The sequence below is a fragment of the Onychostruthus taczanowskii genome, unplaced genomic scaffold (assembly GCF_017590055.1).
Source record: "Onychostruthus taczanowskii isolate IOZ18803 unplaced genomic scaffold, ASM1759005v1 scaffold121, whole genome shotgun sequence".
NCBI lineage: Eukaryota > Metazoa > Chordata > Aves > Passeriformes > Passeridae > Onychostruthus > Onychostruthus taczanowskii.
In genome coordinates this window covers 953,474-981,439 of record NW_024498363.1, presented here as the reverse complement: position 1 = coordinate 981,439, position 27,966 = coordinate 953,474, and the positions used below count along the sequence as shown (strand labels likewise).

At 42.1% G+C, this 27,966-nt stretch overlaps 1 protein-coding gene across 1 annotated transcript in view; it reads left to right on the top strand.

The window, feature by feature from the left end:
* Positions 1-43: 43 nt before the first annotated feature.
* NRG1 (neuregulin 1) overlaps positions 44-27,966 on the top strand; it is a 170,585-nt gene continuing 142,662 nt past the window's right edge. The window contains exon 1 of the mRNA XM_041395911.1: positions 44-307. Within this exon, the coding sequence (XP_041251845.1) occupies positions 88-307 (220 nt within the window). The 5' untranslated portion in view covers positions 44-87. The remainder of the gene's footprint in view (positions 308-27,966) is intronic.

Genomic DNA, 27,966 nt, shown 5'->3' with positions numbered 1-27,966 from the left:
TGAAGAAAAAAAAAAAAGGCCCGAAGAGGAGTTTCCGAAAACTTCCAAGGAACTCGCGGCTGCAAGTCCCAGCGGCAGGCAAGAACGATGCTGGAGCCTCGGGCGCTCCGGGAGCCGACAGCGGCGGCGGTGGCGGCAGAGGGGGTGACCGCGGGGATGGCGGCGGCAGCGGGGAGCGCGGGGCCGGCCGGAGCCGGGATGGCCGAGAAGAAAAAAGCCGGCAACGGCAGGAAGGGCAGGAAAGGCAAGGGGCCCGGCAAGAAGCCCTCTCCGCCGGAGGAGGGCGAGGCGCCCGGCTCCACCACAGGTAAGCCCGTCGGCAGGTGCGGGGGCTGCCCCGCGCGGACCTTCCGCGCCCTTTCCGCGGCCGCGGATCCGCAGACAGAGGGCACATCCCCGGCGCCCGCTGCCGCCTGCCCGGCTCGGCGGAACCTCCGCGCCCCGCCGCGGCTGCTCGCAGAGCTCCGTAGCGGCGGAGGCAGCGGCGTTGCCGGGAGCCTCGCGGCTGTCCGACCACGGTTCGGTCTGCTGCCCTATTTCCCTCCCGCTGGCCCCGAAACCTTGAGAGGCTCTCGGTCAGCTGTTGCTTTCTTCATATTCCCCCCCCCCCCCCCTCCATTTTTTGGAGGGCGTGAGGCTATCTCTTCTGTTACAAAACACGTTTTCTGTCCCTTCCTTTACCCAGAAATCACTTAGCATAGTTGAACAGATGGCCAACTTTCATATGGGGTATTTTGTCTAAACTTGCAGCTATTTACTCAGGGATGATCAGAGAGGACATTTCGCTCACTTAGCAGCACGTGTTGTTCCTCTCACGCCTCCTCAGTATTAAGCACAAGAATTCGTGCCAGTGATACCCTTGTCCTCCATAGGTGTCCAGAAGCAGGACCCAAAAGAAGGATCTCAGCTGAGCGTGCTGCCCCACTCGCCATAGTTGCTTATCTCTGTCAGCCAAAGCCCCAGTCAAGATCAAGACTTCTAGTGCAGTACAAACACATATGAGTGCATGATGCTTTTCATAGAGACCTTGTGTTATGCCACCTAGTTTATCAGAAAGCCTTGCAGTATCTATGGATACTTTTAGCTTTTTGCAACAGCAATGTATAGCTGCATTTGAATTCTTTGGGGTTTTGTGAGAATTTGTTTTGAAAGAAGCATGGGAAAAGTGGTCAATTCCTTGTGGTTTGGTTGCAGGGTTTTGTTTGGTTGTGTATTTTTCTCCCCTTGGTAGTGTTTTCCTGTCCCAGCAGCCAAATTAACATAAAGCCCAGTAAGGTAAAAGTTTCTAAATATACCTACATTAATTTTGCTCAATGCATCATGGCCAACATAGTGCTGTTCTTGACTTCAGTTATCAGCCCTCAGAGAGGATATTTGTGATTCAACAGCAGCAGATATCCCTTTGGGCTACTGATTTTAACAAACTAGCACTGCCCACTACATCCTCTGCTCTAGGTTGTTTGGGGAGACAGCTCGCCCAGCTTCTGCTCAGCAGCGGCTGGAAACATGTTTCAGGTACAGCACAGGAGGTTTTCCTTGTTGTGCAAAGATAGAGACAAACACTTCTTTTGACCTTCTTTTTCTCTTTAACCAGATTTTTGTAATGTTGTTACACTATGCAAGCATTGTAAGTGTCTCCTGCTAAAACTAACCATCTCTGGCATTAAAACATTAAAACTTCTGGCAAACTTATCTGTGACAGCTGGGCTGTTTGAAGTGTTTTCAAGGCTTTTTGTTTGTTTTTGTGGCTGACAGAAAACAGGAAGACAGTGACAAGTTGGACAATTTGGGATAGGAAAAATCTGTCAAGGAGACGCACATTTTCTCACTGTGCACCCCAGGGTTTTGTAGCATCCCATCCCAGTTGTATTGGAGAGATTTCTTTGTCCTGTTGTGCAGTTTTCCTTTTGCAGTGGAGCAGGGTGCTGAGGGAGTAGTGAAAGGAGCTGTGAACCACAGGGCATATTTTTTGAGTAATCCAACCAAGTCAGCTTCTAAACTAGGCAGAGATTTTTGGGAAGATGGACTTCTTTCTCTGTAGAGGGGAGCTAGAAGAACAGAAAAATCCATGCAGGTTAATAGCACCTTAAGTTTAGGTATCTAAGTGTGGTTAATTCCCAGTTCTGGTGGTCTGAATATGTTTGCCATTGTGAGTGTTTTACCAGAAAATCTGAAGGGTAGCAAATGTAGATTGAGATTCGTCAGGGCAGGATTCAGATCATTCCAGCTCCTAAGGCTTTGCTAAAAATCCAGAAGGCTAAGTCTTTACTAAGCCAAAATCTGTCAGTGTTTGAACCAGAAATAATCCACTTTTCTGGCAAGTGCTTACCTCAGGTCTCCAAAGCACCAGTATGTTTTTATAGGTATGAAAGAGTACCGCCTTCATCCATACCTGACATTACTAGTCAAAAGTTTCCTGTGTGGGCAAGAACTGAACATTCTTCTATCTTATGTAATAAAAACCCCATTCCTTCCAAGATGAGTGTATGTGGCAGGATAGTTCACATGTGTAGCTAATCCATATAGTCTGTCCAATGGGAAAATTAAATACAGTATAACGCATGATTGTAAATTTGACTTCTGTCTGGCTTGTCAAGACCAGAGTGACTATATCTGCCTTTAGCAGGGCACTCTGGACCATGATAAATACAAGACATGGAAGACTGAAGAGAGAGTATTATAAATGGACAGAAGCTTACAGCTTCCCTCCATGTTATGTCAGTGAACTGCCATGCCAACTGAGTGTGCAGACAGGCTCCACAAATCTGCCAGCAGGGCTTCCTAGAGCATTGCCAGCACACTGAAAATATTTCCAGCCTGGGCAGGGAAAGCTTATGCACGGAGGCTAAGGTTGGGCACCCAAGGTCTCCAGACTTGCCCCTCACACAGGCACTGCTCCTGATTTAAGGTGCTGTTAGAGCAGGAGCAGAGGGGCTGGGAATAGGCCCTTGTCCCTGTGTCAGCCCAACCTTCTGCCTACCCAACTTTTGTGTTGAATTGTGTAATGTGGGGCTAGTGCACTGAGAGAGAGGAATCAGCCCTGGAAAAATCCTTCTGTGGAAGCTGTGCTCATGTCAGTAAGGTGGAGTACCAGCACATCAACCTATCCCCTTTGTAATTTCCAGACATCTTGGGAAATGTAAGTTTTCAAGTGGTTCTGCTTAGCAAAATCGAGGGTGAGGTTGCTGGGCTTAAAAGGACAAAGTGTGAGAAGATGTGAAGCCTTTCTGAGGAAAACACCTTGATGTGTGTGAAGAACTTGATAGTGCTGCAAGCTCTGGCCTTGAGTTTTGTCAGCCACTCTCTAGTGTTACGACGAGCAAGGCTTCACAAGTATCTGGTGCCAAAACACAGAAAGGAGAGAGGGAAGACCATCAAATGGGTCTCAATTTTCATTTCAGTGAAGTGACATCAGCAGCATTTTTCTGAACACATCTGCACCTGAAGTAGAGAGGCTGTGGTCATTGACATAGAAAATAAGTATCTCCTGGTGTGTTTAATTCAGAATTAGGTAAAATGCCAGAGCTTGAAGACTGCTTGACAGATTAAACAGCACAAAGTTCAGATGAGATGAGTGTGGCTGTGCAGAATGTTTGACTCTATCCTGGAAGCAGGCTTGGTTGCCAGAGGAAGAAATGGTTTTGATCATATTAAAGACCAAGCTGCAGGTGAGAGCTTGGTTGGGAGGATTAGAGCTCAATCTGAGAGTTGCTAAGTTTAAATTGATATTTAGTATTTAGTATAAAGAGATATCAGAAGACTGATCACTGTTTCAACATGAATTGAAGACAAGAGTCTGGGAGATGGGATGAAAGCTGTGATTTCTGACAAAACCAGTCCACTTCTAGAGGTAAACTGTTGCTTAGAAGGAGTGACAACTTCATTTGGTATTTCCAGTCCAAAATATTTATATGCTGCTGGTATGCTTGCACATTTTTCTGTGAGGAAAGCCTCTCTACCTGTGTGCAATGCCTGCATTCTCCAAACATTCCACACAATCTTCAGAGCAATTTTGCGAGTGAATCCTTTAAAAAGCATGCGAGTATATTCATGTTTTTTTTGAATAAACGAGATTAGTCACCATTCAAACTTTTTTGAATTAACACTAGAAGCACTACTTGACTGCAGCCATGGGAATGCAAACAGAATGGTGAGAACATACCAATACAGTTGTCCAGTAAATACTGCATGTGTATAGAAAGACATTCCCAGGTGAAATAAATCCAGAAACTGTTCTGAACTTTGTGCAAATATTGATGGCTGGGGAAGGCTGAACAAATTTTTTATCTTTCATGTAGAAATGCCAAAGCCTGCTAAGCTACGCACAGATTTTAAAACTTTAACCTCTGGCAAAGCTTGTGAGCTAACTCTTAAATCTAAGTTTGCCTCTTTGTAATTGTGCGCTTCTCAGATTTCTGGAAAGGCAGTAACTGAAAAAGGAGAGGAAAAAAGGTTGAACGACGCAGTTTGAAACAGCACTCATAAGTAAAAAAAGAAAAAAGATCCTATGCAGATGACATTTCAGAATAGTTCAGCACTCACTACTTGGGGCAGCACATTTTTCATCTCCTCTTCTGAATCAGAGTCATTTAGTCATTTTGGGGTGCTTGGTTTGTGAATGCCTAGCCACAGAGGATCATTGACAACGCATTCAACTTTCGGCATCTAAGTGGCAATTTGTTATTTTTAAAGTAAGGCAAGTTAAATGCAGAGCTGGGGAAAACTTTCTTCCAAGCATCTCCCTTCCCCTACCTCCCCTCTTTCCATCTATTTACAAGCATCTGATAGCCCTTTGAGGCAGGTGGTTGTAACCAAAAGCAAAACAGTGGAGAACAATTGTGTCTCAGGGTGTCAGGATCTGGAAATGCTATGAATTCTTACCAAATCAGTGTTTTGCTAACATTCCAAAAGTAACAAGAGTGAATGTGCCTTTAACAGTACTGATAGTTTATCGTGTTCCGTTATGATACAAGAAAACAAACCAAGTGTCAGTATTTTGAATGAGTCATTCTAGTTGTGCAAAGAGCTGCTCGAGTGTGCTTGAGGTGGTTGAGTTAACCCTCGGTTGCTCCCTCAAGCGCACGGAGCCTTGGGTTCAGCGGGGGAGGGGGGTCTTGTTGCAGGTCTAGAAAGTCTGCAGTGGCAGGCGTGCATCGGGAGAGTTGCGCTGCCGCTGCCGGGGTTGCGGCAGCAGCGGCGCCGCAGGAGCAGCTCGGCGGAGAGCAGACGATTGCGGTGCTTGCGTGCGGAGGCGTCTATGGACGTGCTGCTTTAAAAATAAAGAAAACAATCGAACTAACAGTGAAGGGGGGAAAGAGCCGCCGCTGACCGGCAGGGAAGGGAAGAGGCGGCTGGAGGAGGGGCGCGGGCTGTGCTGGCGCTGCCCGCGGCGGCCGCGAGGGGGCGCAGCGGGAGCGCTGCTCCGCCGGCGGCAGAGCGCGGTGCGAGCGCGGGTGTTGGGGCGCTCGGGTTTGGTCCTGTTGAAGGTCCGTGGATGTGCGGTAAACAGGTAGAGAAGCTGTGAGGGAGGGAGACACTGGTCCTGAAAAACACTCTGCTCTGATCTCATGCAATAGAGGCGTGAAGTTGTCTAGTGTGAGGTGGCAGGAATGCTTTTCTTTTTGTTCATTCTCTCACTTCTTTTCCCAGCACACTTCCTCTATCTCTCTTCTTCTCTTCCTTTGTCCTTTCTCTCTTTCCCTTCTTTATTCCCTTCTCCTTTCCATCCATCTGTCCTGCTGTCCTTTTATGCATCCCTTTTTGTCCTTCTTTCATACTTTTCTTTCTCCCTCCTTTCTTTTCTCCATCTTTCTTTACTCTCCGTTATCTCTCAATCCTTTTCCTTCTTTTTTCCCCCCCTTCATCCTGTCCATCCCATCTGCTCTATTTCTGTTAATGAAGAAAAAAAAAAAAACAATGAAAGGAAAGTAAACCAAGATATTTCATGAGGGACTGATAAAGATCTTTAACATAACCTCCTGTCTGGAGTAACTGCTAGCTTTTCATTTATGCACAGAGTACTACTTGTGTCTGGTTTTGTGTTTCTGGTTGTGTAATTTTCTGTGGGAATATTAGATTTGGGGAGAAATTGACCATGTTATGTAGTTTGTTCACTATGGGCCATTTGAATCCTAGCTCTGACAACCAAGTCCACCGGCTTCACAGGTCAGGGAAGAAGAGGGAGATGTTAATCCACTTGTGCCAGTTCACTTGGGAGCCTTTACTCATTCACTCTGTGCATCTCTTCCTCAGGTTTTATGAGCTGATTGTCCTTCCATCTCTGTAAGCAGGGGGAGTCCAGATCAGGGAGTTTGGGCTTGGCGTTCAGACATGGACTTAGGCTGAGCCTTGCTCGGTGCCTTTCTCCTGCATTAACAGCCTTCATTTCACCCTTGAGTCAATCATATGCCATGTCCTGTGGCTAATGGTTAATCCCTTTGAAGGAAGTTACCAAAGCATGAATGCATACTTAAGGTGACTAAACAGAGTCCCTAGTAACATCCAGTTGTGTAGGTGATAGGTAGGGGTTGTTATCACTGCCATTACTGCCAGAAGACTTAAATTCTAAATCCAATTTGCATGTATTTGTGTGTGTGTGTGTGAGCACATGCAGGTGTAATGTTTTAGTGGGACTGTTGGCTTCTGCAGTTATAGTCTATTCAGTTTTCCTTTGGGGAAGTCCATTGGACTTTAAAGAAAAGAAAAAAGGGACCATAGTTTCCCCCTGTAATGCCATATTAATGCCATATTGCACCTGTATACAAAACAGCGCTGAAAGCTACTCTAAGTTATTGTACTATATTAGAATGGGTGGCCTTGTTATTCTGTAAATATATTTTTGCAGGCACATTGCTGTCCCACTGGAATTATGCAGCCCTATTGCAGGAGCTGTTTCTACAGGGTGAATACGGGGATGAAGGGCATTGGAGAAGATGTCAACTGTGCCATTGTGCCAGACCTGCAGGTTCAGGGAGAGTCACTGGCAGGATTTGAGAAACTCTCAGAGAAAAGGTTTTATTAGAAACGTTTTCCAGGAGGCTGCTTCCTAGGACAGTACGTACCTTTGCAAGAATGAAAGAGAAACCTCCCAGGCAGAGCTTCCCCATTCCAATGGGAACAATCTGACCTGTAAAAACTCGTGTCCAAGGGCAGCCAGTACCTCCTTCTTGTCTCTGCCCATTCTGCAGTGATCCATGCCAGCTTTAGAGCAGTGTCTGATCATCTCAAGAGAAGTTACATCAGGACAAGTTAGCTAAGCCTTTGAAAAACAAACCTGAAAACACAGTAGCTGCTAATTGACCCTGTTCTTGGAAAGTGTGGACTGGAAATGCAGAAGTAGAAACTGCCCCATAAAGAGTGTGTTCTCTGTCAAGCTCTGGAGGACTAATGCAGCTGCTAGTGCACCTGTGGCATTAGTAAAAAAGAAGTGCTTTTAAAATCAAGGCAGTTGTACAGTGAAAGAACTTGTCTGGGCATGTGGAGGATTTCTGTCCCTCATAGCATCTGACATGAGGGTTGGCATAATTTTTGAAAGATGGGCTATAGTTCAACCAAAAGGTATGGGATGAATGCAGAAATTACTGGGTGAGGAGTTTTTTTCTGTTACAAGCTTCTAGTCTGGCAGACATTCTGAGCCAGACTTAGTGTTACAGATTCCAGCAGTCCTAGCCCAGTCTTTTTTATCTTGGTACATTTTGATTTAAATGCAACTTTTACTTAAGCATGTTGCTCATGGCATGTGAGAAGGTACAGCAAATGTACAAAAGGCTCAGTGCAAATGCTGGATGATAAGATGAACTGTGGAAAAAAAGGAATTGATTATCAACCAGACTGCAACTGATGTTAAGCACAGGTTTTCCTGGCTCTATGAAGTGCCTGCAAGGTCAGAAATTGGAAAACTATTTCAGAGCAATAACAACAAAATGAAGCAAGAGCAGGAAGGTTTTTGAAACAAGGTCAGAGAGAAGGATTTAAAGTAGGTAACTGTCCTGTTAACTCAGCTCAATTCTTAGGTTATTTAGCATTGATATGCCTTGGGTTTTTTTCCCATCTGTGAGTGAAGATGTTTTTCATCCCATTCTGTCCTCACACTTAGAGTGAAGACCACCTGACCTGGCTGAGGAGCCTCTTTGTAGGGACCATCCTACCATCATCCCTCATTTTAGCTGCAAGGTCTCTCCTGAGGCTTATGTCAGTTCCGTAAATGACAGAGCCCAGTGGTCTCAGCAGCCAGTGTTCTTGCTTCCATCCCCAAATTTGCCATCTTCTCCCATCCCTTCTCCAGCTCACACCCGATTCTTAGAAGCCGATAGCAATGACCTGGTCATTTCAGGCATGGAAGAATCCGGTTTCTAGGCAGATTGCATGAGGGGAACCAATTCTTTGACTGCAGTAAGAGTTGTACCTAACAGCAGGATTAAGGCAGAGCTTCTTGTTGAGAGAATGTCACTTCAGTCCACAAGAAAAGACCAAGGGAAGGGATATAATTTCTAAGAGACATTGAGAGAGAAGTAGCTTCATCTAGGCATTTTGCTTTGAAGGTATGGAATTAGTTGCACAGCTACTGTCAGTGACATTGCTTCCTCTTGAGGGGAGGTGAGAAGACAGATTCCCGGGACGCCAAAGGTGGATGAGGATTGCTTAGTCCCGAGTTGGGTTTTTAAACACTTCTCATGGTTTACTTTAGGCTCCCATGATTTTTCCTCAGGTTTACATTGTATGCAAGTGCCATTAAAGCAGCTGCTTTGGTAGCTGCTGAAGTAAGCTGCTAGGTCTATATAGCTCTTTTTCTGTACAGGATCTTTAGTTTGAGTTCTTCTTTTCTGTTTCCCTTTTGATTTCAAGGTCAGACTTGTCTCCAGTGATAAGTTGTGGTGAGCGATTGCTGCCACAGTGAGCTTGCCTGAAGGTACCTCCATGACACTGACAAGAGGGAAACAGCATGAAAATGAGATGAAATGGCAGGAGGACACATAATGGGTAGGAGAGATGGTGTCCACTGCTCTGCCTGATGTTCCCTCTCAACTGCACAGGTGATTTTGCTACAGATGTATCCTGTCATTGATTTGCTCATGGCTTTTTTACCCCCTTAAGTCTGTGATGAAATGTTTTCTTCTTCTGGGCATTTGGATCAAAATCACCAGGAGCAAGTTTTATCCAATCCCTCTTACCCATTACAGGCAGTTCTGAGTGCACCATGTCTGTGTATCACTCTGTTGTGTCCACACCTAAAACCTGAAAGGAAAATGATCTTCCAGCTTACTCACACGCAATTTGACCTTTAAGGAATACATTGAAACTCCTTGAACATCACTGGGAGTATTTGTAGACTAAAGCTTAAGCACTTTCCTAAGGTAAATGGAACTAGCTGGGGCTGTGTACCTAGGTCTAGGTATTCCCTCCTCTCACACAACACAGATAACCATATCTCTTAAACTCTAAGCAGGCCATCCTAGGTGTTCTTTGGTCACCCTGCAAATTATTTATTAAACTGAGAATAACAAATCACAAATAGCTCATCACAAATGCAGCAAGAGAGGAGTTTGAGTTTCAAGACCTCCTGTTGCAACACAGAATTTATCCACTGGGGAAATGTCAAGAAAATAATTCTTTTCTAAGACATTTTTAACTCATGATTCCATTAAAATGATGGGGCTCCTGGAAGGACCTCCTTGGGGAGACGTCCTGTGAAATATGCCAACAGCCAGATGGCACAAATTTGGAAAAAAATGCTGTCCTTAAAGAATAGAACTGATAACATCTGTGAGAAGGCAGTGTATTTTCCCAAATAACCCTTTTAATTCTGTATTAATGTTATAGAAAGGAACAAATGTGTCTTCTTTTGATAATGCAGGGAAACAAGCTTTTCGTAGAAAAGCAGAAATCTCATCATGGGTCATCAGGGAAGTGTAGAAATGTCCAAAGAAGTGAGTTCACTTTGATTTTTTTTTTTCAAGCTGCAGTTGTTTAACAACTCCCTTAACAGATTAAAGAAATACCAAGCAGCCTCAGAATTGCTTTGTTTCATGGCATGAATGTTTCCATGATGTTTCTCACTATAAGTTTCATGGCTTAGTTCATTGCAGATCAATGCCAAAGGCTCCAGACACAAATAAGAGCTATAAATCACTTTGGAGTTGAGGGATAAGGAACAACTTGAGGTATTTAGAACTGAAATTTTTGAGGCTATTTGCATTCAGAAAACCATGGTGACTGCTGGCTCTACACGGGGGAGTAGATAAGATAAAAAGCACAAGACAGGTGTCACAGTCTTTGCACATCTTCTCCTGACCATCAGCATGTCTGCATGTCTGTGCAGTAAGACTGCTCAAGGGCTGTCATCACGGGACAACAGTGGACAGCCCCACAACGCCAGACCCACGTCCTGCCTAGGAGCCTGTTGAGGTTTCTGTCCACCTCCAAGCCCCACCAGAGGAGCAAGAGGCGGCTTTTGAATCTGCATCATACCAAAAGGGCCCCCAAGAATCTCACCTGCTTCCGCTGCAGCTTGCTGACCTGTAGGGCTTCACTATGTCCAGGAGCATCACAGCCACTTTTTTTTTTCCCCGTCACCCATAATCAGCTGTAGCTGAAGGTGGAGTACTCAGCTACTCTAGCTTTTTGTCTTATCAGAATGGTCATTTTTATATATGCCAAAATATGCTTGAAGATGAAGTGAAGAATGGCCATGTGGGCCTGCTTGGCGAGGGAAATTACTGGGTGTGGAGGGCTTTTCAAACTAGAGGGGAGGACATACACTTGACCAGGAATGACTACCAGCATCTCAGGGCACCTTCCTTAAGCAGTTGTCTGTTTATCATGTTCTCAGTGCTCTGCTTCTGTCCTGTGTCTGCTATATCTCTTTCCCCAGAACGACCATCGACATTTCTAACTCAGTTCTTGCCTGGAGCATACTGTATATAATGTTTCTAGGTAGGAATGTGGGAGTGGAAAGACCACATGAGGTCATAAAGTTTTTGTGGAGTTGCAATTTGATCCAAAAAGTGAATTACCAGGTGCTTCTTCAGAGAGGGATTGAGGAGTTATATTTAAATACGTCATTTAGTAAGGCCTTTTATTCCAGAAGATAATCAATTCCATTTATTCTCTAAATGTGCATTTGTTTTACTACAGCATAATTATAGGATGATGTTTAAATTGATCAGTAAATTGAACGTAAAAATTAAGAAATAAAAAAATTATAAGACAATGCTACATATAGTTTTTTTCCTAAGAAATAGGATTTCACCAGACTACTGAGTAATAAAACCTTAAAAAGCCAATACATTTCTGATGCTTATTTTCATAAATTTTCCTCTGTGTTGCAGAGAAGGGGGAGAGAAAATGCTCTAGTAACCAGCATGTGAACTCTCAGGGCAGGATGGATATAGCATCAGTCAGTAGGCTTTAATCAAGATGGGGTGGCACAGAACCTTTGTAGCACTCTGCAAATGTATGTACTGTTGCTGAAATGGTTGTTACCTCTCAGGGAGCCTTCTTGTAGCAGAAGGCTCCTATGAAAGGGCATTACTCTCCTGTGAGCTGTAAACAGGGGTGCAACTGGTCATGGCTTGGCTGGGAAGCTGCTGGGTCTGCTCTGCAGCAAACAGCACTTCTAGAACAGGGGTTGTATTTTATTTCTGCTGTGTTTCTGAACAGCACCACTGAGTACTGCTCCCCTGCCCACTTGTTCAGGCATTCATCAGGGAGAATCAAATGCAGGCAAAAACGGCTTGGAAGGCAAGAGTCTGTGGTCAGTGGTCTGCTTATACAGGGACACCTGGAAAGCTCATCCAAATGAGCTTTAAAATGCATACATTAAGTCACATTGGATCATCAGTTGTGGTTTTTTTATTATTTTTAGCTATAAACCAGAGAGAATTAAGATCACTTTTTTCTGAAGGTGTGTCCTCACCTAAGTGTATTGGAAGTACTTTAGATTCACACTTTGCATTAGTTCAGTACAAGTTTTGCAGTCTGTCCTTGCACCAACAGCCCTAAAATGCCTTCCCTTTGCTGATGAGCCCAGGAAAAGTTTCTAGCCCTAGCCAGGGGAAAATAGATGCCCAGTCTGCAGTGTTGCTGTGGTATTACACATGAGATGTTACCCTAGGAGAGGTCAGGTTGGGACCATGTTCAAAGGGGCAGGTGAATTGTTGGAAAAGTAGGGACAGGACTGGTATTTGTGGGGCTGGACCTTGAGCAGTGGGGAGGTGAGTGAATAGAGAGGTCCTCGGTGGAGACCTCAAAAAGGAGGGAGGAGAGTGAGAGCAGGGAACTTGGGGAATACAATGTGCCTGGGAGATAGGCTGGAGGAAGAGTAGGGGAGAAGCGCACGGTCATTTTTGGCTCAGTGGGAGGCTGGAATTTGGTAAAAAGGGGAAACTGAGACGTGACTGACCCACAACAAGGGTGGAATGAGTGGAACAGAGAAGGAAGGTGGCCTTGCAGGGGGAGGAAAAAAGGCTGTCGATGCATATGGTGTTGGGCAGCCCTACTTCCCCTGGGGTTAGCCAGCAAAGTGACTCCACTGACCACCCTCATCATCTTTTCCTGCTCAGCCACGCTGTTGCCATGCAGTGACCATGGCAACCTAAGTTTCTGACTGGCTGTTCTAGGATGGTAGCTGTAATGGTAGTGGTAGTGAGTATTGACAGAGGGGAGGGGAAGGCAAGCAGCTGTGGAGCAGGGGAAGTTGCCTGAGTACAGTAATCGTCTTTGGCAGGTCAAGGGTGAACCGTGGCCTGCGGGAGTTGTACAATGCCCAAGGCTAGCAAAGTGGTGTTATAATAAACCCCAGATGTTTCCGCTATTTACAATGTATATGTTATGTTTAAACCTGAAAATGCATCCTAGGATCTGGTGGGTAGGGAAACAGTTCTTAGCTGCTTGGAAATGACTTGCTGGTAATGTATCTGTTCCCCCTTGATATTAGCTGTTGCCTGTTTAAAATATAAATCTTCTAAGTAGAGACCCTCGTGCGCAGCTTCTTTGCCAAACCAGTGGTTCCATTCAGCTTCATGAAGAACAGCACGGTTCTCCCTGACGGGTTTCTGTGAGGCTGCACCCTGGGCACGGCAGCGCTGGGAGCCGCGCTCACAGCCGGCGTGCGTTGGTGTGGGAGAGGCACCGCTGTCAGGCAGGGGAGCACAGCCAGCCACAGGTGTGCAGAGAGCACCATTTAATTTCCCCAGACTAATTATTTTAGAGCTGGGAGCCAGAACCCTTGAGTTATGTCATGGGCCACAGCAGAACTTTGAATAAGCATTTAAGAGAGGGATAGGATTTAGCTGATCAGGCTTTCGTGCCAAAACTTACTTGTATATAAGAGTAAATTAGTCAGCTAAACTGTGAGTTTGTGGCCAAATGGTTGCTTTGCACAGACCCTCCAGGTGATCAGTCATACAGATGGTCCAGGCAAGGCACTCAAAATATTAACAGTTAAAGTGAATGAGTTCAACTGTGGGAAGGCCAGGAGTGGAGGCTCCTTTTTAGAGATTAATCATTCTGAGTGAGTTATACCAAAGCCACACAAATTTGGAAGAGCCATTTTTGCTTCAATGTTTTATTGGATTTAACTAATCCAAGAAAAATGCACATCTTCAGTAAATCTTTAATAGTTCCTCACACATGTCCCCTGCCTGCCCTTGCTTCTATATCCACCAGTCTGCACCGGTCACATTCATGCATCTTGTGGGCACTTGGGGTACAAAAGGACTTGTTTGGACCCCTCACCACACTGTGTACTGAGATCAGTGGAAGAGGAGTGCTTTAAGACAGGTTGTGCAAAAACATTGCTGAAGATCAGGTAACAGTTTGCAAGAAAAATGGCCAGAAATTGAGTCCTCACCCAGATGCAGCAGTGTTGTGCTGTTTTGCCCAGGATACTTGGGATATGTGGGAGAGAGGAGTAGTCACAATACACAGCATTTGTCATGTCTGGATTTGGGGTTTGGGTCTGCATAAAAATGAATCTTGGGGCTTGGGGAGAAAACGATGCTGATTTTGAGGTTGTGTTGCATTTTTGTCCCATATTTTCTGTTCCTACTCCAAACAGTCCCTGTGCAGCTATTCCATCAAAAGTCTACTGTGACTTCTATTAAGGGCAGTGCCTTTTCTTCCTGAGCTTTATTGTCCTCCCACATCCCACATGCTTGCCTTAGAGTGATTTTCTTGAATGTTAGCCCTGATGGACAACTCCCTGCCTAGACATCCAGTTTTACAGTATTTCACATCACACCTCATAAGAATTGATGCAGTACAAGCATTCTGCTAGGCAGAGTGCCTGCATGATGATGTGAAGAACTCTCCGTACCTTTCTCCGATTCACTTGGACTCAGTATTGTGGGTGAAGGACCATTCATGTTAGTGGTTTCTAACATGATACTCCAGTTTAAAATGCAGTTAAGCCAGGTCAGTCAATACCAGTTCAATGCCTGAGGTGGCTGAGTGTAAAATGACCCAAGTTCTGTGAACTCACATCCCATCCTACTAACTAGCTTCCCCACACAGAAAGTCAAATGTGTAGAAATGTTATTTGCCTGAGATCTTTTTTGATTGTTAGGCTTATCTGTTTTGCTGATTCCAGAAAAGTCTTTTCAGTGTTTTTCATCTGATTCAATGTGATGACCAAGTCACAGTTAAATTGCTAAGAAAGAGTTAAAACAGGGGGAAAAAAAGTATTTTTCAATCTATGCCTAAAACTGAGGTGACTTTTTTCGGGCTGTGATTACCATTTACTCAAATGTGACTCATAAAGTTACTCTTTGTACTTACTTGTTTAGTGATCCTGTTGAGTCTGAATTCAAAACATGTTTTAATAAAATTTCTGCTTTCCTCCTCTCTCAGGGGTCTGGTAGATTCAGCTAATGCCAAGTCCTTGTCTTTTTCTGAATTTTGATCTTTATCTATTGCTCTGCAGAATAATTAGTAAGATAACTAATACATCAGATAACACATTATTTTCTAGCCTAAAATCAAAAAAGGCAAGAATTTGTATTGTTCTTGTAGAGATAGAATGTCCTCAGAACTTGGAAAACTGAGTTATCAAATTGAAATTAAGGGCTATGCTTAATTACAAATAAGGTTGTCATATGAGTTAGAAACCAGTGACAATCTCTCTCCTTTTTCTTTTTTTCTTCTTTCTGGAGAAAGAATAATATATAAGAAAAGAAAAAGATGGTTAAAACCTGTTGTTTAAATTCAGTGCTTCCTCTGATTACTTAAAGAATGCTTTGATTGGGGAAACAAGCCATGGGGATAAACAGCTGTCAAATATCTCAGTACAATCAAAACCAATGCCATCTCCTGAGCACTGACAATATTAAGGAATTAAATTAAAAACTTTTTTTTTTTTTTTTAATCTACTGAGAAAGGCTAGGATGAAAATATTGTGAGTGGGTACCTGGCCCTGGAGGTATGTGCCTTTCTTAGCATGGAAATCTTGGCTTCCCTGATTGTATTCCGTGTTTGCTGTGTGTTTAGTCAACCCTGGATAGGTCTGCAGAGGCTACAGATGGAGGTGCCTTGCACTGCCAGATGAGATGATGACTTTGTTGGTGATTTGCTGGATTTAGATCCTCTTCTATTCTCTCTCAACTCATGTCAGAGTTGTTGCTGAGAATCCCTGAACACAGTGTTCAGTGCTCTCTTCCTCCATTGCAAATAGCTTGATTGTTATATAGGCTTCAGGAAAACACTATTTTGATGCTGCTTTTCCTCAATCCTTGATGTGTTCATTTAGTACTGGAAATTTATGAAGCTCGTGGAATAAGCAGTATGTAAAAAGATAAGACCTGGAAATAATGTCTTGCAAAGTCCAAAGCGTGCCTTAAATTCTTTCCAGAAACAGTGATTAAAATTAAAATGGAAAAATATAGTAGTATTTGGTGTAATTATTCTGTTGGGGGATTTTTTTATGTTTTTCAGTGATTGGGTTTTATGACATCTTTAAGTAGCCAGATACAGATTTGAAACCAGTTAATAATCTGAAAACCGAATGCTTATCATCTACAAAGTATTTTGCTCTATTAATTGTTTCCATTTCCCCTAACAGTAATGGTGTCTGGCTTGGTTACTTCCTACACAGAATTCTCTTTGCAGCCAGAAGGGGGACTCAGGATATTAAATTTCAGCAGATGCAGTGAACTTGTCCTTTATGTTCTTTTTTTTCTGAACATTGTTTTCTGATACTATTGTGATTCTTCCTTGGCTTCTTCCATCAGTCTTTTATGGCTGTCATTGTCATAGCATACATTATTATGTACTTAGCAGTGTGGGACAAATTTTTCAGAAGGAAATACTGAAAAGGACATTTGGACATGTCTGGAATCAGGTTCCAGTCCATCAGGAAGTGCTTTTGGTGCATCACTTCTTTGTTTATCACAGGACTTTTCAGCCCATGTGTTGCTGCATCTCCCCAGGGGTATATCTTCCCTCCAGTGTGTCAGTAGGATCCTGGACTGTAATTAACAAGGGTGTTTTATTGGCTGTTGTGATATCCAAGCATAAGAGTGTGTGAGACCCAAGAGAGAGTCCTGGTCTGCTCTATGGACTTCAGACCATCGTCTACTCATGACGAAAGAGAATAAATGAGCATTTTTAAGCAGAGATGTGCATGTTGCTTCATGTACAGTGGAACAATCTATGAGAGAATAGCCAGAAGTTAAAAAAAATTACAAAAAAACCCAACCAAACAAAAAAAACAACAAAAATAACAACAACAAAACAACCTGTAGACAAGACAAGTGCGTGCATGCATTATTTTAGGTAAACAGCAGACTCAGTTTTGCACAGTAGCAAGGAGTGAATCCTACCTGCCACTGGGTTTCTTGTAAGACTGCCCTGTTATCTGTTGTCATGTCACCTTGCAGGACTGAGTCTTACAGGAAACTTAATACACCTGGTAGTACTTCTGCTGGGATTGCATAGTTTCGCTCATAAATCCCTGTTTTTCTAAATCCTTTTAGGATCAAGGTTTTAGCTCTGATTTTTTCTTTTTTCTTTTTTCTTTTTTTTTTTTTTTTTTTTTTTTTTTTTTTTTTTTTTTTTTTTTTTTTTTTTTTTTTTTTTTTTTTTTTTTTTGTTATAATATGAGTTTCATTCTCATGTCCTCTAGAAAATGTGGACAAAACACATGAGTGGCAACCCCCTAGAGTTCAGCACAGTTGGGGAGAAAGTTATGCATTCTGCCTGTTGTGTGCTATTTCCAGTGAAAATCTAGATTGTAATTTGACATGATACCATCTTTTTAGGATAATGTGGTTTTGTTTGGTTTATGAAAGACTGGTCTGTGGGGGATTTTTTGTTTTGTTGTTGGGGGTTTGTTGGTTGGTTGCTTGGGGAGTTGTGGTTTTTCTGCTTTTTTCTCTTTTTTTTTCTCTTTTCTCTTTTTTCTCTTTTCTCTTTTCTCTTTTTCCTGTTCTTTTTCCTTTTTCCCTTTTTAATTTATTCTTTTTCCTTTTTCTCTTTTTCATTTTTCCTTTTTCTTTTTTCTTCTTTTTCTCTTTTTCCTTTTTTTTCCTTTTTCTTTTTTCTCTTTTTTCTCTTTTTTATCTTTTTTTTTTTAAGATTAGTTAAAGAAAGAAAATACTGGCACTATGTAATAACTAGTTTGAACACTGTGCAGATGGTCCCTAAGAGAGATTTGAACCTGTTTTCATTCTTGATCTCATCTAGCTTGGGGAAGCATCCTTTCTGTGCCTGATATGGATCAGCCCCTCCTCTAATAGATTTTGACTTTATTTACTTGACATAGCTTCAGAGAGGTACAGGGGCCCCATGTGATGAGTCTGGAGAATTTATTTTATTTTTGGTTCTCCAAAATAGATAAGCCACCTGCCAGGCTGCTGTAGCGTGACACCAACACCACAGGGTGAGAACCTTCTTGTTTTTCCTAACTTGAACTTTTTCCTGAGCAGTTGTCTCAGGGTACTCTTGTGTGAGATTTTCTGTTCTGTTAATATAGTAAGGATTATGTAAATGGCTGCCTTCCTTGGAGCTCACCTGTCCAAATCTGTACAGAGCTGGTTTGAGGTCTTGTGTTACTCTGTAAAGGCATCTTTGCTGCAGACTGGTTTGCAGTTTTTCTGTTAGTGCTCTTCAGTAATTTCTCAGCAGGAACAAAAAGCACATTTTATGCTGCATGCTGTGTGTATGCAGTCCACGTGATTTATGACTGTAGTTGGTGCCTTGGATAGGAAGTAAAAGCAAAGGAAAAGTTTCCTGTGGCACAAATTACAACAAACTGAAACTTCTAGTAGATATTTTATGGAACAGATAAACCACAGAAGATGATATACAAAAATCTCCAGCTCAGTAGTAGAAAAATGATTGTATTGTACTGAAGGCTATTTTCCCTGAGAATGGAACAAAATGGAAGCTAAGAAAGGTTTGGGACATTGCCCTTTTGTGCAGAAGTTTATGATCACATTGATGTCTTTCTGCCCTGGATGCTGAATGCATGTAAGAGTGTTGGCACACAGAAGTCATTGTCGTTAAAGTCATATTTCGTAATGTTATTGAGGCAGAGAGAGCGTTGCCTCTAGAAAGACCTGTTAGGACTAATTTAATCCAGAAGTTTATTCATTCAACTTAATTTATTAAGGACTTTATTTTAATGTGAGTTTAATCATAGATCGGTTTATAAGTGTTCACAGTGAGACTTTGCATTGGGTTAAATATAATTGATTTGTGTTTAATTAGATCCCTGAAAATTTGGATATAGATATAGATATAGATATAGATAAGGTCTCTATATTTTCCTTCAGTAAAACTGTAGCACATTTCTCCATCTTCTGGGGTTAAAGTCTAGCTGTAATGAATCAATGACAAAGCATTTTATTTTCACAGGGCCTGAATTTTACCTTAGTTCTGTGCTGGGCCTTCAGTTCTTATCATATAGTAAGTAAAGCCCTGGATACTGGAAAATTGATATAATCAATTTTCAGGGTGTGATTTTATCCAAAACTGTGACATACAGAAACCACTTGTAAGTTTAAAAAAAGTAGTGGGGGAAGGGAATTTTACTTGATTTACCATGTCTTTATTCTTTTTGCTAGCAGGCTGTTCAGAATTTATGTGGAATTTATTCTCCAACTCCTTTTTAGCTAAAATTTACCATATAAATGCTGTTCTGCTAATGGAGAGTGTAGACTGGGGAATAGGCTTGGTAAATGATACACATTGCTTACTATCCTTCATATACGTGAGCTGGTCCACAAGGTTCACCAGTGGCTTCTACATAAGGAATGTCATTGTTCTACAGTAAAAGCTGTAATTCCTCCTTGACAGTAGCTACTGGTGGCCACCATCACAAAGGTTAGAGTGTTACGTGTTTGATGCATGTTTTAGTCTTTTTCAAGTACTCATAGGTTTTAAGGCTGTTGAGAGATCTTGACAAAAGGTTGAACTGGCAGCATGGGCCACATTGTAGCTGGACTTGATGGCCTGGAGATCTGTGTCACAGTTTTTCTGTATTTGTGTGAAGATTTCACTCCTGTTTGGATCACTACCTACCATTCACACACATTTCCCACTATGCAATTTCAGCACCTACTGGTGCTGGAATATACTTTAAAAAGCCATATAATTTTTCCCTATATAATTTTTTAACTTTTGCCTAGAGTCCAAAGCCATTTCAGAGGTGCATAATTTGTCTTGTCCCTCCTCCAGTGATTGCTGCACCACAGCATGTATCTGCACGCTTTACTTACCATGTGGTTATGCGTTTTTTGGAGGCTGGCCTTTAAAAGGATGTCTAATCTTGTATAATAATTTAGCCAATGCAGAGATTTCCAATTATGTATTTTTGCAAGCTGTTCCAAATTGCAGGTATTTAGTAATACTTGTAAGAATTTTGTTCAAGTCCTCATTTGTCTGAAGATAGCATGTACATTTTCAAACAGTTGGGACATAAATGCTTCTTTTTCACTGCAGTTTCCATTTCTGATTTGCCATAGCTGCAGAGTATAAACTGGAGTTCAAGTATGTTGGAAGTAAATTATGTTGAGGGGTACATGATGAAGTCTCTCTGCCTACTGTGCAAGTCCATAATGTTAAATACCATGTTTAAATTTTTGCTGAGCTGGGTTGGAGTTCATGATTTTTTTCCAATGCCCAAGTGTATCCAGTTCCCTGACTCCTGAAATGCTGCAAATGGCTTTCTGTCTCATTGGCTATAGGGTTTGCACTCCTCCTGGTACTCCAAAAAAAAAAAAAAAAAAAAAAAAAAAAAAAAAAAAAAAAAAAAAAAAAAATTTCCAACAGGCTCCTCTGAGTGATGGCCACTTTGTCAGCTTCAGTGACCTGGACTAGTTGTGCTGTGTCCCTGGGGAAAAACACATCCTTTTGCTTTGGGTGTGTCTTCTGGAATTGTCAGACCTTGTGATTTTTCCTTTAGCATGCAGGTACAAAAGCAGTCATATTTCAAATTGAGTAGAGGGCAGGGGACATTGAATTTTCAGTTGTTATATAGCTGGGATGAGGCTGGCACGTCATCTGCTCTGTCTGTGATCAACACTAGAAGAAAATTATTAGAAAACCTTTGAGGTTGCAGTGGAAGAACTAATGTTGCTTTCCAGTCTGCACAATCTTTTAGTACATAGATGTTTTTGTAGGCCTACATCTTTCTACAGCCTGTGCTGAACACCCACACAAATCCTAGAAAGGGAGTATTGCTAGGAGAGCTGACCAAAAAGAATTTAAATTAGAGGAGGAGAAGAAAAGTGGCAAATGAGGAACCATACCCACAGTGTTGACTTGTGCATAAGCAAATTAATCTCTTGAAAGTTTCAAAGTTCTTCACACTGCTGTAAATATATTAGGCAGCCAGTAATGCAACAGCAACTTCTTCATTTTGATGCTCCAATTAATCTCGGTTTTCCCAAATTCATTTCTATGATTTGATTTTCTTTCTGTTCATGTCAAGCAAGTCAGCAGACAGGTTTCAGCTTAGGGTTTCCACCTTCCCACCCCAGAATTTTAAGATGGATGAGTGGCTGTTTGTGCAGAGGAACAATAGTGGACAAATGTACCTTCTAAACTTCCAGTTGTGTCTTGGGATATCCAGACATTTTCTCATCTAATTTGTGAAAAGTGTTGGCCTCTGTGAGAACTTTGTGAGAGGGAGATTGCTTTGGTCTTTGAGGAGTCAATTGCTTTGGGGAATTCCATTGTGTTTCTTCCTGTATGCTAATTATTCATTCCAGTGGTTATATCCCTAAACTCAGATTACTCATGTGTCCTTATTGGTGGTGGCAGTGACTAGCTCTGTGAACCCATGCAGGAGAACATGATTAGTGGTGACCTATTAAGGCAACCGTCATTCCACGTTCTGGGTATTGCCTTCTGACCACCATTTCCACTGTATTTCACCTGTCATGGCACTCCCTACTCCCTGTGTTTTCTCATTTTTTAATAAGATATCCTTGTGGACAGCAAGTCCTTCTGGTTTTCTTGTTCAACAAGGAAAATTATTTTAATGCTGGGAAAGCTTATGTGCATACAGCGACCATAACATTGTCTGATGTTATTGAAATTCTGCTTGATGCATTGTTTCTCCTATACATATATGACTGAGCTCTCACTGTTGGAGTAGGGACAATGTGCAATACTCAATGAGAAATATCTCTGACCAGGGATGTAAAAGCGTGCTGGCAGTGTTGCTAGTTGTATATTGTTACTCCTTCTCTTAAGACTTCCACAGCCTCAGGAGGAGGAGGATTTTTAGACATGTGAAAGCCTGCCATGGGTAGATCTGCACTGGGCAATTTATTGGCTGAGTCATGGTACACTTTGTCTGGGAGGTGGAACTATTGCAGAATCAGAAAATGCTACAAAGCCAAGAGAACAGTGTAAGCCAGAAGCAAAAATGGGCTTCTGTGACTAGGATCAGAAGAAAGCAATGCCTCATGGTCCTTTGCATGTGAGAATCACAGCTTTGCTAGAACAGTGTGAAGAGAAGGAGCATGGTGGAGAAATGCTGAAATGGTGGAGGAGCAACTGGAGGCCAGAGATAAAAACAAGAGTTACAAAATATAATATAGTGCATAGGATTTGCAAAACTTACAGGATTTGACACATAGAAATCTCTGTGTTTTCTGGTGATGTCAAAACAGGAGTAGACCAGAGAGAATATGTAATGTGAGAGGGAGAGGAGGAGATGGCCACAGCACTTTTGAGACTTTGAAGCCTGAAAGGCTAAAGCTCTAGGGAAGCTATTTAAAAAAGTAAATTCTAACAAAAGAAGAAGAAAAAACAGGTTTTGCCAAAGAACTGGATTTTCATCATTAATGGAGAGAAATAACTTCTGAATTTATACCACTTGTTTGGGATTTTTTTCTCGACATTATCTTAGGGCGCACCAATGTAGCTACACAAGTACCACAGCTGAGACCCAAAGTTAAAGTTTTCCATGCTCCTCAGTCCAGTGAACCTTACAGCTCTGGCCGTAAAGTGAAGGCTGAGACCCAGACAAGTTAACAGTGTAGTTGCAGTCTTTGCTTTTACGTGGTTCTATCCGCTGCACTGCCCTCTGTTTGATGAGTTACTGAATGACTTTTCTTCAAGAAAATGTAGAAATTAGTGCTTAACATTCCTACACTGGAGAGCAAACAAGAGAAGGAGATATATGTATGGCATGGCAAACTGCCACATCATTCCTTCTTTCATCTCACTTCAAGGCACACAACCTGAGTTAAACTTTTTTAAAACCTACAATCCTGAAATTCAGCTCCTAAATCGAAAGTGGTGTCACGTGAAAAAAAAAATTACTGAGTACTTGCAAATCCCCTGGTAGTCTATGGGACTTGCCCTGCACAGCATTTCTGTGCTTTGGTTTACTTTAATTTTAGTGTTCAAGTAAAGATTCCGGTGTCCCTTTTATGCACTTAGGTATGTAAAATATAGACCTTCAGATTCTTCCATCAACTTTAAAAGCTGGTTTCCCTGAATCACTTTTTGGATATCAACTATATTTGTTTTGCAGTGTCCCACATTTTCATTCTGTGTGATCAGGTTTTTGTATTGACAGTGTCTAACAGGATCATCGAAGCTTACCAGGGATGCAGCCAGTTGGAGTCAGCTGAAGCACTGAGAATCAGAGGAGAGAGTATTTAATGTAATCAGTCAGTGTGTTCCCACAGACGTGATCATCAGTAAATAAATTAGATGTTGACCTTTGAATCATAATCTTTAGGTTAGACACTTGCTCACACCCAGCTTCCCTTGCAAAATCTACATTTCGCTTTGAACACAGTTCCCTGTCTCTGAGGGGGCCTAAGTTCAGAAACTGATATCTTGAGTGTCTGCAGGAGAATGGACAGCCTGTCATTATCATGTTACACTGAATAAATGGGTGCTCTCAGGCTTTCCTTCTGGACACAATACTTCTAGACATGCTGCTTTGCACTACCGTCCTTTTTCACTCTACTGGAGATGCTTTTTTGCTTGTCGAGTGGAAGGGGGAGCAGGAGTGAGACCTACTATATGTGCATAGTACTTCTTCCATATGCCTATTTTCAGTGTCCTGGTGAAAACCCTGCCTTCCTGAGGCCATATTATGAATTGGCCCATGGTATTCTCATTGGCAGGGTTTATTGGGCTTCAGACACAGAGAATGCGCCGAAGATTAATGCAAGCTCACAGAGCAGTTTCATGGCTAGGGGTAAATATCCATGAACACTGGCATGACACAGCATGCACTTGAAAGCATCTCATGCTAAATAAAGAAATACGTTAGGTAGAGATCTCTGGGTTTGTAGGTGCAGCATTACTTTGACAGGACCAAGTGAGAGTTCAGTACCATCATACCTAAACCTAGTTATCAGATTAGCAGCTGTCTTTGTGACTGGCTTTTGGGAGTAGTTACTCTGATTTATAGAGGCATTTGCTGCTTCCATGCTGTTCAGTGCTTAAAGAGCATGGCTGTAGTGCTGTATCTCTCTATTGCTCTATTTCTTGGCTCCTGACCGTGTTGCTAGACATAGCTTTGGTACTCACCTTTATTTTTGCCTTTGCAATACCTAAAATTTCTGTAAAAATTTCATTTTGGCATCACTAGAAAGAATTATATTCTGTGGATGTTGGTTTTATGTGTAGTTCAAGATAAATGTCAGGTTTGCATTTTTCCTTTTGCTCTTGTCTGTGCAGAGACAAGTATTCAAATATGAAGACCCAGACCTGAAATGTAGGTAATCTGCACAGGCAGACATGCTTGCAGGAAATAGTCAGATTTTGAAAAGTGTTCAGAATTCAAATGTTGCCTGAGAGAATAATAGGAGGATTAAAACCAAGAGAAGCAACACAAATTTTTGTGGGTTTTAATTGTTGACTTGTTTGTGGATTTTCATTGTTGTGTGGCTTGGTGATTTTTTTTATTTGTTTGGTTAGGGTTTTGGGGGCTTTGCAGGGAGGATTTTGGTCTAACCAGGAGCAGTGTACGTTTTAAAGTGCAGTTTATATGTTTAGAAAACCTGGTCTGATGATGGTAAGTCTGACCTTGATTATAATCTCATATGCAAGGGGAGAATGCTTTTGGAAATAATGTAATTTGCCCTGCATTACTTCCCTGCCTTGAGCATTATACAGAACAAAATAATTAAGAAAAGAAAAGAAAAGAAAAGGAAAAAAGGCAGTAAGTCTGAGGCCAAGGCAATGGGTATTATTCCTGTGGCTTCTATTACCCCTCACCAAGCTGTTGGTCACAATTCTGTGCAGCAAACTCTGCACATGTGCCTACTGACAGGCATGCCTAATACATTCCTGTGCTCAGGCTCTCAAAAGTCTTTGCGATTTCCTAGGGAAAGAAAAGACAGGGAAATAAAAACAACCACTCATGGAATTTCAGCTGAGTGTGGTTGTGTGATAATATTTTGCAGGTTTCCTGTTTAATTTGTTCAATGTGTTGAGCTTCCATGCAGATTAACTATACAATCAAGCACTGAAAGTGAGGAGATTGATGTTCTTTGCCAAACTCACAAGTCTGGGGAGAAGAAGTTATCTGCACTCATACATTATCAGTGAGTCTTTTGCAGAGAGAATATGGAAATTCATGTTCCTTATCTGCAATGATATTATGCAGGCCAGCAGACACGACTTTCTGAAAAAAATTGCTAACAAAATGACAGCTATTCAAGCCATGTTAATAAGGAAAGATCTAACACCTTGCTTGCTTTTGCCTGTTAAACCCTTCCAACTGTGTGCAGCTTTGCTGACACAACTGCTCCACTGCTTTGTGTTCTCTCGCTGTTATCACCCTTGTTGCTTTCTTAGAAAGTCTGTCAAAGCAGGGGAGGTCCATGGGTCACAGGGAGACATCCTGACTGGGTAGTGTGAGAAGCCTGGGTGCCTTTCTGTATGTCTAATTGACTCTTAAATGTGAGGCCCTACCACATTTTGGCACAAGGAATACAGATGAAGTAGATGCCCCACCAGATATTTCATTCAAGCAGCTCCTTTTTCTGGGTACTTCCATGCTTAGTTTATGCAGTTTCTCTTCAGGATTTGTCTGTTTTCTTTGCTCCCTTGTCATCCTGTGATGGATGGCATGTATAAGGGCTCTGCTGGTGCCATAAACCAGAGCTGCTCACAAAAGCATTGCCCAAATAGTGACCTGTAGGAAATGCTGTGAGGCTCCCTTCCATTTTCATTTTGACTGAGTCCTTGTGTCCCCGATGGCACTTCAACATGTAGGAAATGCAGAAAGCATTTTTGTCACCCTTCCTGCCTCATTCCTGCCTGCCACGAGCAGTCTCACACAGTGGGCAGAAACCTCGCTGGTGGCAGGATCGGTCCTGCGTGACAGGCACAGCAAGGAGAAGAGGAAAGGAGCCAAGCTGGCAGGAGATACTGAGGGGACAAAGGGGGAAGGGTGAAGAGGCAAGGGGAGGGTGGTATCGGGAGGAGCCATTTCTAGTTGTAATTGTAAGCATTTTTGTCTCTTCTAAAAGCATTTTTACCCTGCAGACAAGGTCCTGTCTTACCAGCACCATAGAATTGGCACAGACTGTGATGAAACTCAGCTACCTCTTGCAACAGTGGAAGCTGTAGCTGATCTTGATCCAAAACTGTAGTTTTATCAGCACAAGCTTTCTCCTATGCCTGGCAGGTCTGATTAACTTTTGCAAAACTGCGACTGAAAGGAAACAAACATCGTGTAAATGAAAAGAATTAAAAAAAAACCAAGAAACAATTTCTTCTCTGTCATGTCTGTGAACAGCTTTTACTGTTTTCCCTGGAGAGCCTGCATGCTTGGACAGCGAGTTACTGTGAATTAGTGAGGGTCACTGCCATTGATTAAATCCTCTTTTATGTTTCCCGGTAACTCCTGAATTATGGCAAGAGTTGAGCATATTAATTTAACGCTTTTCTTTTTTTCACTGACAGCTCTGATGGAGGAAAAATTCTGCAAGTCATTTTCAGCAGATAATACTGAATTAAAATAAAAATTAGGAACAAAATGGCATCTCTCTTTTATTCCCAGTTTCACATTGCTATGTTGAAAGAACAGCCAATAACTAGTTGAAGTCCTTAGCACAAAAAATTTCATCCTTGAATTGTGGTGATGCTTTTAATTTATGCAAGATACAGACTAGGACTATAACAAGTGAAAGATGGTAAAATAAGGAATATTGCCTTTGTATTTCAAACCTCTGCATCTCTTTTTCTTGCATAGTGACAAAATACTATAACTTTAACTCTTCAATGGCAGAATGAAACTATTAGCACAAATCTCCGTAGTAAGGCTCTTACTTAATGCTAATTATTTTTGTTGGACTTTTTAAACATTATTAACCTAAAATTTTATATTGAGACAATGTTTACATGTGTTCTTATATGAATGTATATACATATATATATACACATATATATATATGCCAACACACACTTATAAAAGTGTATGTATTTAAACATATTGGTTTCAGGATGGTGTGTGGGCATTTGTTTTTCTGAAATCAAAAGTTGTTTTCATAGCGTTTTGAGAACACACTGAAATTTCCAAAATTATTCAGGACAGTGGGAGAAAATGGAAACGAACATATGAGAAGACTTGTCATGAAATGCTGGACCTTTACCCGTGGAACATTGACAGATGTGCATACCCTATGTGTACAACATCCTTGGATGCCATTCCTAGAGAAGTCTCTCAGACATTTTGCAGATGTCTAGAACACCTCCTGCCAGAAACTTGTTGTCCACACCAGCAGAGGTGCATGGAAAAAGTTGTCACCTTCCTGTTAATCAGGAGTTTTTTAATTATGGAAGGTTTGTCCATTTTCTGTCTTCTGCTAGTGTCACAGCAGGTATCACCTCATTTGGTCACTCACTGCAGACCACTTTTTCCCAAACACCACTGTTTATGCTGCTCTGGGCTCACTTTCCAGGAAATTAAAGGTTTCCCTGTGCCTTCCTGTGGTGAGAAAGGCTGCCTTACATGTGGGGCAGGCCATGCTTCTGCCTTCAACAGTCACCCACTTATTGGACGTGTGCCTATTAGTCCTTTATTTAGGCTTCTCATAATTGTGGTTATGATGGTGCTACTTGTTTTTTGTCTTATTGGAATAATAATTAGGGGCAACTCATGTAAGTCTCCACAAATATACAAGGAGCAGATACCAAAACATAATCAAGAGTGTCCAGTTTCTTAGGACATTTTCTTGCACAAGGCTCTGTCAGAGACCTTTTGGTGTCTCTTTGAGTGCTCCTAGTCTGCTTTTTATGGAGAATGATTTGACCACAGTGGCCATTTGTGTCCTTGGACAATATTACAGCTGTTCAAGAAACAAAATGCCCTGCAGCTGGAGGCACTGCACGGCCATAGTGACTCCCTGCAGGCTCAGGCAGGGCACAGCTGTGTGAGGATGGACTTAGAGGCTGTCACCCATCAGCTGACCAGCTGAATACCCCATAGCCCTCTCCAGTTGTGTGGTAAAGGTGTAATGTTAAGCCTCAGGGGAAGCAAGGTCAGGT